Raw genomic sequence first — 12,015 nt, 5'->3', positions numbered from 1 at the left:
CATTGGAGAGGGGTTGGCTGGTGTCTGCTGGAACAGAACCTTGGTTTTTTCAATGTTCAATGAAATATATACACACATAAATACACACACAAAACACATATACACAGACTGGGTCATACACAGAATGCGTTGCAGGGGACGGCTAGTACCTTAATAAATTGATATCCTGGTGTCCTTTTGCCCTCATACTTGCTTCACTGTAGACTTTATTATCTCCTTTTGCCTCTCTCTACTTTAACAGCCCACCCCGGTTACCGAGCGGCCCCTCAGTCCTGGGCAGGGCTTCTCTCCCTTCTTTTCCCCATCACCACTACCCCTTGGCACACTCCACCCAACCCTGGGTCAACCTCCATACCCCAAACACCCCAACATCTGGAACCAGGTTTCCCGGTATCCGCAGATCAGGTAATGCAGGGATCCCTTATTTGTATGTTTCAATATTTTATGTATTATGATTTTATGAAATATCCTTGGAGCCATGAAGTCACTGCCACAACCTTGGTGACCTTTTCACCGGGACTCTCTGACCTGGAATTCCCCATGTGTCTTCCTGGTCTTCACCTTAACAAAGGACTCAAGCACACATCATCCTCAGAATCAACCCATCACTATTAATTCCAGTTTGAACTGACTATATGAAGGATGACCACAACCTGTATTGGGCTAGACTTCTTTTGTGTGGCCATATGGTAATGAAGGACTGATTATTATCTGGCATCCTTCCTGGTGTTTGGAAGGTCCTGCCACTGCTTTTCCTGATTACCATTCTCCCTTTCCCAGGATCAGATTCCTTAATCCCATCATTCTGGACAGCATGTTTAAAGGGTCAACAATGGACATAGGCATCGTGTCTAGTGAGTGACCCACCCAATGGGTCATTCACTAGATAATCACCAAAACAATAATCCTTAGGGACCTGATTTTTTTTTTTTGTCGTGTCAGGAGCTCCTGTTGTGAGAGAATTGGCCGTCTGCAAGGACGTTGCCCAGGGGACGCCTGGATGATTTGATGTTTTATCATCCTTGTGAGAGGCTTCCCTCATGTCCCCGCATGAGGAGCTGGAACTGTTAGAGGGAGCTCATCCGCCTCTCCCCAGATTTGAACCTGCGACCTGTCGGTCTTCAGTCCTGCCGGCACAGGGCTTTAACCCACTGCGCCACCAGGGGCTCCCAGGGACCTGATGACCTTGCTTTGTTAGTCTTGAGGTTGAGACACTATTGCCCATACACAAATCCATATTTTTATTTGTTTTTCCTGACCATCCTCCTCCCTGCCTGCCATTCGAGAGCCGAAATCTGCATCAGAAGTGGGGAAAGCTCTCTGACTGGCTGCCGGGTGCCGCAGCCCCTCCACGTGGAGGGAATCTTCCTAGCTGCTTGCGACATCAGAGCTGGCTCCACCAATCAGCACAAAGCTAGCACCAACTGGATGCATTAATAAAATAATGCATTAATAAAAATAATTTAAAAAAGAAGAATGAGGAGAGAAGCAAAAAAGTACTGGAGGCTGAAACAAAGCATTTAAGCTAATAAGCAGGTATTTCTCTACTGTTTGGACCAAGCTGATTTCCCCTTACTAGTGTTTGACCCGCACTGGAATGAATTCTAGCTGGATCCTTTTGTTCACAGAGGGAAGAAACTTGAGCATGTGAAGCTGAGAAGAATGGTTTCCTCATTACATCCCTTCACCTTTTTACTTAGCAAAGAAGTTTCAGGTTACCAGACTTGCAAAGACTCAGAAAGATGGAGAAAAGGGTGGGCGACAACAGTTGGCACTCTGGAAGGCAAGGCAGACTGGTTAAAGCTGGGATAAGAACAGAGTAAATATAGTAGTTGATTCTCTTTGCTGTTTTCATTCATTGTGAGTTGGCAAGAAGATGAATATTTTCCTCGACAGAGCAGTTTAAACTTGTCTCTACCATACCCAGGAAAACACATTTTGCTACAATGAACATCAACTTGGTCTTCTATATCTCCTGTCTCATCTGCATTTTGACAACCGGAACACTTCATGGTAAGAGACTTTCTTTTTCTATAGCAGGATGTATGAAAGTTAGTTTCAGGGGAAGACGTGTGTATGGCTGGGGAATCTCACCGAAGGGTCTGTTGTAATCTAGGGTTAAAATTTAGCAGAACATGGGAAAGTAAATTTTGAAGGATGACCACTCCCAGAATCCCCCAGCACAGGATTTTGAAGTCGTAGTGCAACAAAACTAATTTCTTTCTTTTTTTAATGGAGGAAAATTGACGTTTGGAGATGTGTAAAGAGATCTCAGGATCAGTTATCTAGGGTCCTAAGAAAGAAAGGGATTTGAAATTGGTTAGATTTTTTTTTGTCGTGTCAGGAGCAACTTGAGAAACTGCAAGTTGCTTCTGGTGTGAGAGAATTGGCCGTCTGCAAGGACGTTGCCCAGGGGACGCCTGGATGATTTGATGTTTTATCATCCTTGTGGGAGGCTTTTCGCATGTCCCTGCATGAGTAGCTAGAGCTGATAGAGGGAGCTCATCCGCCTCTCCCCAGATTCGAACCTGCGACCTGTCGGTCTTCAGTTTTGCCGGCACAGGAGTTTAACCCACTGCGCCACCGGGGGTTAGAATATGTAATGCAGCCATGCCAAAAGTTATATGTTTAATAAACTGTCATCTCAGACTTTCAAAATATTTCTTAATGCACCTTATCTATTTTTATTTTATTATTTTAGTTGGTTCATATGCTGATTACAAAATTTTATCTCCACAAACATGTACAGCTTATTTATCAGCAAGTGTTGCAAACTTCAAAAACTTACCATTCTCCTGTGGGATTTTAAGGCGAAATATCTGAATTGGAATTAATATAGCCTGATGGTATTAATTTGATTACAGTTAAGGACAATGATGCCCACATATTCACAAATTTAACAACCCTAGCATGCTTGTGTTACTGCTACAGCTTTTATGAATAACTAGTTTGATTATTCTGCATGCCGTTTAAACTTTAATCGAATTTTCACCAATCTGCAATTCAATGTTTACATTTATTGATTGGTTTTTTTTCCTACTTGGATTTCTGTTTACATTTGTTCCAATTAAGGATTTCCCTTAATGTGTCTGATTAAATGAATGTTAGTCAAAAAACAGTTATGCCCTAATAATAACTGTTATCCTCAAGGAACGAAAATGTTCTTTTTGTATTGTTTGTTTGTTTATGCTGCAAAAGACTAATACGGATGATCTACTGAAAGTTAGATTCTTGTAATAGTTAGATAAAGAAACAATCCCCACCTTTGAAATACATACATTAAACAGATTTGTTTTGAATAGGTGCTGATGCAGCACAAGGGAAGTATGCTCAACAGCTCTTTAATGAACTTTTCCAAGACTATTCAAATGCTCTCAGACCAGTGGAAGACACAGACTCAGTTTTGAATGTCACTCTTCAGATCACACTTTCCCAAATAAAAGATATGGTAAGTATAACAGTCAGGATGTTACCAGTGAGGTTGTTGTTGTTGTTGTTGTTGTTGTTGTGGTGTACCTTCAAGTCATTTCTGACCTTAGCGACACTAAGGTAAACCTATCACTAAGTTTTCTGAAGCTGAGAGTGTGTGACTTGTGCAAGGTCACCTGTTGGATTTTCATGGTTGAAAAAGTATTCAAACCCTGTCCTCCAGAATAACAGACCATACTATACAGAATTTTTTTAACAATAAGAAAGATCCCAATCTTGCTTGATAAATTTGAATTCCAAGGGCTTGAGGCAATTGATACATATCCATTAATCCATGTTTAATGTAAACTAGCTGTCCCCTGTCACTCGTTGCTGTGGCCCCCATCTGGTGATCTGGAAAATAAAGTAACGAGAAAGTGTTGGTTTCTAATATGTAATTTCTTTACACTTGTGGGTAAACAGCATTTCTTGCTGTTTATTTGTCAGTGTTGATGTGGAGATTATCTGGTTTGCCCACTCTGGAACACACAACATATAATTGTCCTTCTTTAGGGGTCCCTTTCAAATCTATGATACTATATCTTTCTGTGTGTAAATCGTATCTATCTATCTATCTATCTATCTATCTGTCTGTCTGTCTGTCTGTCTGTCTGTCTGTCTGTCTGTCTGTCTATATCTATGGCTGGATGGCTTTTTGTCAGGAGGGCTTTGATTACGTTTTCTTGCCCTGGTGAAGGGAGTAGGACTGGATAGCCTTAAGTATTTTCTATTGGTCATGGGGGTTCTGTGTGGGATGTTTGCCCCAATTCTGTCGTTAGTGGGGTTCAGAAAGGTCTTTGATTGTAGGTGAACTATAAATCCCAGTAACTACAACTCCCAAATGTCAAGGTCTATTTCCCCAAACTCCATCGGTGTACATATTTGGGCATATGGAATATTCGTGCCACATTTGGTCCAGATCCATCATTGTTTGAGTCCACAGTGCTCTCTGGATGTAGGTGAACTATAACTGCCAAACTCAAGGTTGTTGTTGTTCATTCGTTCAGTCGTCTCCGACTCTTCATGACCTCATGCACCAGCCCACACCAGAGCTCCCTGTCGAACTCAAGGTCAATGCCCACCAAACCCTTCTGGTGTTTTCTGTCGGTCATGGGAGTCCTGTATGCCACATTTGGTTCAATTCCATCCTTGGTGGAGTTCAGAATGCTCTTTGATTGTAGATGAACTATAAATCCCAGCAACTACAACTCCCAAATGACAATATCATTTTTGAGTGGTGGTCACTCCTTGTGTTAGTAGAAGTCTTGTGTCCAAATTTGGTGCCAATTCGTCCATTAGTTTTTGAGTTATGTTAATCCCACAAATGAACATTACATTTTGATTTATATAGATAATTTTTTTTTATTGATTTGCCCTGAGGCCATATCAACATATTTTTATGTCAATAAGAAATAGTTTCATATATTTTTGCCAGGTGATAATTGATTTTACTAGGCTTCAGCTCTTCAGTTATAAACTGGCTGGTTGCAGTCTCGTTTCTCTTTTCCACTATCTCTTTTCCTCTTTCCTGCACACACCCAGATACAAAGAAGTAAGTGATTGCTATCAATTCTGTGGCAATAATAATACACTGTATTTATATTCCACTCTATCTCCCCAAGGGGACTCTCAGTAAATCTGGAAAATATTCCACCTTAAAGTCATTGTTGGTAGTGGCGCTGTAGCTAACGCTAAGCTCTATGCACGACTGGTTCAAGTTGGTAGAATCCTCTGCTTAAGTTTATACTGTCCTTCTATCATGCCTCAGGATGAGAGAAACCAAATTTTGGCAGCTTACCTGTGGATTCGACAGAGTTGGTATGATGCCTTTCTGAAATGGGACAAAGACCAATATGATGGGTTGGACTCTATTCGGATTCCCAGCAATCTTGTATGGAGACCAGACATTGTCCTGTATAACAAGTAAGTCTGATAGGAAACAGGTGATCAATGTTCAGACCAAAAATCCAAACTTGGAGAAATTGGCAACAGATTAACCCAGCTAGTTTTTTCCAAGTTCTTCAAGAAATTTGAATGGCACAGATGGGCCATCCTGAAATAATATTTGTGATTCTTGGAGAGAAGGGAATGCCACAAGAAATAACTAATGATAACTACAGCATCCTGAAGATATTGCTCCGCCGACTTCAGTCTATATTACAATACGAAAGCAAAAATGCTCTGATCTTTCTGTTAAAAAAGATTATTCTGTCAGCAGAGATTTTTCGTGAAGCCTTAAGGTTTAAACACGATGGGTTTAGCATGTGCTGGGTTTTTGGGGGTTTTTTTTGGTCGTGTCAGGAGCGTCCTGTTGTGAGAGAATTGGCCGTCTGCTGAAATCATAGATGAGGTGAGATGTGAACTAAGCACATATCAGTCTAAATCACATTTGATTTCTCATATGTACACATGAAGCTCTTCTTTATGCAATTTTTGTTTGCTAATGTGTTTACATTGGCTAGGATGCTCATTGGTATAACGAATGCCTTTGTTTTCCCTTCCTAACAAAAAAAACAAGTGGCACCATAAATATTGCCCATGGAGGATTGTATTATCTTATATGGGAACTTGTTATCCTCTGGATTTGTTAGATTCTAATCACAGAATCATAGAATCATAGAATTGGAAGAGACCTCATGGGCCATCCAGTCCAACCCCCTGCCAAGAAGCAGGAATATTGCATTCAAAGCACCCCCGATAGATGGCCATCCAGCCTCTGTTTAAAAGCTTCCAAAGAAGGAGCCTCCTCTACACTCCAGGGCAGAGAGTTCCACTGCTGAACGGCTCTCATAGTCAGGAAGTTCTTCCTCATGTTCAGATGGAATCTCCTCTCTTGTAGTTTGAAGCCATTGTTCTGCGTCCTAGTCTCCAGGGAAGCAGAAAACAAGCTTGCTCCCTCCTCCCTGTGACTTCCTCTCATATATTTATACATGGCTATCATATCTCCTCTCAGCCTTCTCTTCTTCAGGCTAAACATGCCCATCTCTTTAAGTCGCTCTTCATAGGGCTTGATCTCCAGACCCTTGATCATTTTAGTCACCCTCCTCTGGACACATTCCAGCTTGTCAATATCTCTCTTCAATTGTGGTGCCCAGAATTGGACACAATATTCCCGGTGTGGTCTAACCAAGGTGGAATAGAGGGGTAGCATGACTTCCCTAGATCTAGACCAGTGGTTCTCAACCTGGGGTCCCCAGATGTTTTTGGCCTACAACTCCCAGAAATCTCAGCCAGTTTATCAGCTGTTAGGATTTCTGGGAGTTGTAGGCCAAAAACATCTGGAGACCCCAGGTTGAGAACCACTGATCTAGACATTATGCTCCTATTGATGCAGGCCAAAATCCCATTGGCTTTTTTTGCCACCACATCACATTGTTGGCTCATGGTTAACTTGTTGTCCATGAGGACCCCAAGATCTTTTTCACATGTACTGCTTTCGAGCCAGGCGTCCCCCATTCTGTATCTTTGCGTTTCGTTTTTTCTGCCTAAGTGGAGTATCTTGCATTTGTCCCTGTTGAACTTCATTTTGTTAGTTTTGGCCCATCTCTCTAATCTGTCAAGATCGCTTTGAATCCTGCTCCTGTCCTCTGGAGTATTGGCTATCCCTCCCAATGTGCAAACTTGATGATCATGCCTTCTAACCCTTCATCTAAGTCATTAATAAAGATGTCGAACAGGATCTTCACCAACCCTGACCACTGAAATTGTTGGGAATTTAAAACCTTGGGAAGAACACAGGTCCTGAATCTCCGTCTTGCATGAAAACATCCCAGTTTTAATAATGGACCCTTGTCAACATGGAAGAGGGTGTAGGTGGTTCATTTATAATGTGAACTGACATTCTGGCCAATGAAGATTTTACATTTACATTATAACAAAATTGCTTCAAATGTTTATGTATCGGCCACTGGTTACCTCGTTCTGCCTCCTCATTTTCTCAACGGGGTTGTTTTGTTTCTTTTTATTTTCTTAGGGCTGATGATGACTTCTCTGAGCCAGTGAATACAAACATTGTTTTGAGATATGATGGGAAAATTACTTGGGACGCGCCAGTTATAACCAAAAGTTCCTGTGTAGTGGATGTCTCTTACTTCCCTTTCGATAGCCAACAGTGCAATCTTACCTTTGGTTCTTGGACTTACAATGGTAATCAGGTAGATATATTCAATTCTTTAGACAGCGGCGACCTCTCCGACTTTATAGAAGACGTGGAATGGGAGATTCATGGCATGCCAGCTGTCAGGAATGTGATAACCTATGGCTGCTGCTCAGAGCCTTATCCAGATGTTACATTCACCCTGATTTTGAAAAGGAAGTCATCTTTCTACATTTTCAACCTGCTGCTTCCTTGCCTGTTGATCTCTTTTCTGGCTCCACTGGGATTCTACCTTCCAGCGGACTCTGGAGAAAAAGTATCTCTCGGAGTCACTGTTCTGCTGGCCCTCACTGTATTTCAGCTCATGGTTGCCGAAAGTATGCCTCCTTCTGAAAATGTACCCTTGATTGGTAAGTAATCGCACACTATTCTGACGTTTTATAGACAGTGACAATATAATTGATCTATGAAGGCTCTTGAGGAATCTGAGGAAGAACCCAGCTCCTGGAATAAATGACGACTCAATGCTATTTACGACCTCTTCAGATAGGGTAAAAAAATCAGCTGCATACTCCAGTTCCTCTTCAGTTATGTGACAGGGCCTGCTGGCTCCCATCCCATGATGTACATCTCCTTCTAATGGGGGTCCATCATAAAAGGGAAAAGGAACTGGTGTATGCTGCTGCAGCAACAACAAGAGAGACTTTCTGTGTTGCATTGGGATCAATGGGGGGAAGCTGGGCGGCAGATGGTTCCCCATGTAGGATGAGGTAAAGAGAAAGCCAGGCAATGTGGGGTGTGAGGTGATGGGTCCCCCCCCCCCCCACACCGAGCACCACTGGATTTGCCACAATCAGTGACAATTTCAGCTCCACATATGATGAGGTCTTTGAACACAATGATGGTAAAAAATAACCTGTTGCAAAATGTAATTATAATTATGGATTATTTATTTATTTCATAGCAAAAGCATTGCATAAATTAGTATAAAAGTGATAAAAATAGAAGGAACACAGAAGGCTAAATATCTTTTGACCAAAAACGGGCAACAGCAATGGCATTGTCTGGAGCCTCCAATAATTCTTCCTCTGTACATGAGGCAGGGCATAGTGGACAAGCATACAGATGCGGAGTTGTCTGTTCTGTTCCACAGTCACATAAGGTGTGGGATTCTTTTAGGTAGTGTCATTTTGCCAGGTTGTTTTCTGAGTCTGGTGTGGTCCCTGTTAGAAGGGACCACAACAGTCATGCAGTCCAGCACTTTGCCTGTATAAGCAATCTACTGCCTATCATCCCTTGAAAAGTAGCCATGCAACCTCTGCTTAAGAGTCTCAAATTTAATATAATTGGCTGTCTCTTGAGGTACTCTATTCCATTATTAAACAATATTTATTTATTTATTTGTTATTTACCATATTTGTATACTGCCTTTCTCACCCTGAAGGCGACTCAGGGCGGTTCACAGTTGGCAACATTTGATGCCTCAACAAATAAAACAATAATAAAATACTGTTAAAAAGATAAAATATAAAAACCATACAAAGCCTTAAAAACATTGTCGTGAGTATCTCCTTGTTAAAATCGTTATTCAATTGCCTCATCAGATCATTCCATGATTTCGTATAATTATGCTGGATTAGCAAAAGTCTGCTCAAAAAGCCAGGTTTTAACCTTTCTTCGAAAAGTCAGGAGGGAGGGGGTCACTCTTATATCCCTGGGAAGGGCATTCCATAGTCGAGGGGCCACCACTGAAAGGCCCTGTCTCTCGTCCCAGCCAAATGCATCTGTGAGGAAGGTGGGACTGAGAGCAGGGCCTACCCAGAAGATCTTAGTATCCTAGATGGTTCATAAGGAGAGATACATTCAGATGGGTAAGTTGGTCCAGAACCATATCATGAAGGTGTTTCTTCCAAATATTTAATTGAAAATCCCTTTCTAGTTGTCTAATCCACAGGTTTTGGTCCTATCTTCTATATTTTTTGGACAACAGCTCCTAAAAATCCCCCAATCATCTTAGCTACCTTGACCATGTTGAGTGAGCTAGTTGTCCCAAAGGAACTAGTAGTTCAACACATACTTTTTCCAAGCTGTTATTATCAGCTCTATGGACTTTATAACCTTTTTATTCAAGCATGCATTTAATAATTAATTGGTTGAAGAAAGACTTTTAATTGTGTTTCAGCCCTTGATTATGAGATTTTAGCTTATTTTGTTTTAGCCTTTCATAAGACGCTCTGAGGTGCACGATGTGAGAAAAACAGAATAAGTTGGCCAAAATTCTGTTGGGTGATTACGAATGCATATCCTAAAGGTATGCATTTGTGACTGTTTCATGTTCACAATTTTCACATATCCCCTAGTTTAGGAGATACATAGGGACCATGAAGGTTCCCTACTCCCCATCTACCAGGTAGCAATGGTGGTCTGTTCCCCTGTTGCAAGTGATCTTTGGCACACAAGTGGTATTTGCATCAGGGTCCTTCTTTTGCCTACCTCACTGGAAATTGTTCATTACAAGGAATGGGAATGTCAATTAGCTGCTTCCCAAGTAACGGGGGAACAGATCCCTGTCAACTGCAGTGGCTGCTACCCAATAAATGCAGATTGAGGGGACCAGAATCGGATTCACTTTAAGTATTTATGCATTCCTTACTCTAACCCAGGGGTCCTCAAACTAAGGCCCGGGGGCCGGATGCGGCCCTCCAAGGTCATTTGCCCGGCCCTCGCTCAGGGTCAACCTAAGTCTGAAATGACATGAAAGCACACAACAATAACAACAATCCTATCTCATCAGCCAAAAGTAGGCCCACACTTCCCATTGAAATACTAATAATTTTATATTTGTTGAAATTGTTCTTCATTTTAATTATTGTATTGTTTTAAAGTGTTTTTTGCACTACAAATAAGATATGTGCAGTGTGCATAGGAATTCATTCATTTTTTTTTTCAAATTATAATCCGGCCCTCCAACAGTTTGAGGGACTGTGACCTGGCCCTCTGTTTAAAAAGTTTGAGGACCCCTGCTCTAACCCAACAGGTTAGAGTGAGGAACCAGTTTTTGTGTATACTGTTGTGATGTGATTTTTCATGCACAGCTTAATATGGCTTCTGTTTGAATCAACACTGTAGGTAAATACTACATCGCCACAATGACAATGATCACAGCCTCCACAGCACTGACAATCATCATCATGAACATTCATTACTGTGGATCAGGAGCGAAACCTGTCCCACACTGGGCAAGAGTTGTGATTTTAGACTACATGTCCAAAATCTTTTTTGTTTATGATGTTGGTGAAAATTGCACAAGTTCACAGCATGCAAAAGAACAAGACCTAAGCTTGAAAAAACCAAATACATCCCTCAAAGAGCCAGTACAATATGAAGGGGGAAGGCAACCATTGGCTAAGATCAGAAACCATGACAGCACCCTGAAGAAGAAGTTTCCAGAAGATGTAAGCAATTGCTTTGATATCCAAGGTGAAAATAGTCGGGATATTGTGAGCTGCTGCTCCTGCTATCGGATACTGATTAAGAATATTGAATATATTGCTAACTGTGTGAGACGCCAGAAAGCAAACCATGCAAAAGGGGTAGAGTGGAAAAAGGTCGCCAAAGTGATGGACCGATTCTTCATGTGGATTTTTTTTATTATGGTCTTTTTCATGAGTGTTTTGGTTATGGGCAAAGCTCTTTAATGGGCAATATATATCCGGGCTCTGGCTGGACCACTAGACGTTTTACTGCAAACGTTAGCAAGGGTTTCAAAAAATTACTTTTTGGGGAGAATTACTGTATCACTAATCAGTTTAGCCAGTGGAATTATGGGCGGAGGATTCCTGGACCTATATGCTCAAAAAATAGAATTTCAATTTTTTCCTCTTTGGAATTGTAACGGTATTTCTTTTTTTAAAAACTGATCTTTGAAATGTGTATTTCAATTCTTCTTAATAAATCAACAACAACAACAACAACACTTTATTTATATTCTGCCCTATCTCCCCAAGGGGCCTCTGAGCATATTATACAAACACAAACACAGCTAAACATTCAATGTCTTGATACAATTAACAGAAATACCAATACGGGATGCACCAGAACTGGCAACAATGCTAATTTCTACCAATAAATGAGATAAAAGTGCCACGTTTGCTGAGAGCATTTTGATGAATTAATATCAAAGCTGTATGCTAGTACATGCAGGTTATAGTGGAAAATAATAATAATAATAATAATAATAATAATAATAACAACAATAATAATAATAATCTTTATTTATATCCTGCCACTATCTCCCCGATGGGGACTCGGAGCGGCTTACATGAGGCGAAGTCCAAACAACAAATTACAACACAGTAAAACTGAAAACGCAATATTAACTGGATTTCGATTTTTAGACACTAAAGCTTAGAAGAGTATCCTCAAATATTCAGTTACTTAGTTATGAATGT

At 41.0% G+C, this 12,015-nt stretch overlaps 1 protein-coding gene across 1 annotated transcript; it reads left to right on the top strand.

Annotated features, from left to right (window-relative positions):
- Nucleotides 1-1,818: 1,818 nt before the first annotated feature.
- On the top strand, nucleotides 1,819-11,340 carry CHRNA9 (cholinergic receptor nicotinic alpha 9 subunit). The gene is made up of 5 exons (XM_060776174.2): nucleotides 1,819-2,013; nucleotides 3,303-3,448; nucleotides 5,237-5,391; nucleotides 7,442-7,974; nucleotides 10,694-11,340. Exons 1-5 carry the CDS (start codon nucleotides 1,947-1,949, stop codon nucleotides 11,260-11,262), a joined length of 1,470 nt encoding a protein of 489 aa, XP_060632157.2. The 5' UTR covers nucleotides 1,819-1,946; the 3' UTR covers nucleotides 11,263-11,340.
- The last annotated feature ends 675 nt before the right edge of the window (nucleotides 11,341-12,015 follow it).

This window comes from Anolis sagrei, chromosome 5 (assembly GCF_037176765.1).
Source record: "Anolis sagrei isolate rAnoSag1 chromosome 5, rAnoSag1.mat, whole genome shotgun sequence".
NCBI classification, from domain to species: Eukaryota; Metazoa; Chordata; class Lepidosauria; order Squamata; family Dactyloidae; genus Anolis; species Anolis sagrei.
This window is presented reverse-complemented; position numbering and strand designations above follow the sequence as displayed.

Excerpts from the sequence above, each read along its gene's own strand:
- CHRNA9 (XM_060776174.2), top strand. The coding sequence starts at position 1,947 with ATGAACATCAACTTGGTCTTCTATATCTCCTGTCTCATCTGCATTTTG. Across the intron at positions 3,449-5,236 it reads TTTCCCAAATAAAAGATATG|GATGAGAGAAACCAAATTTT; the intron begins GTAAGTATAACA and ends ATCATGCCTCAG. Across the intron at positions 5,392-7,441 it reads GACATTGTCCTGTATAACAA|GGCTGATGATGACTTCTCTG; the intron begins GTAAGTCTGATA and ends TTATTTTCTTAG.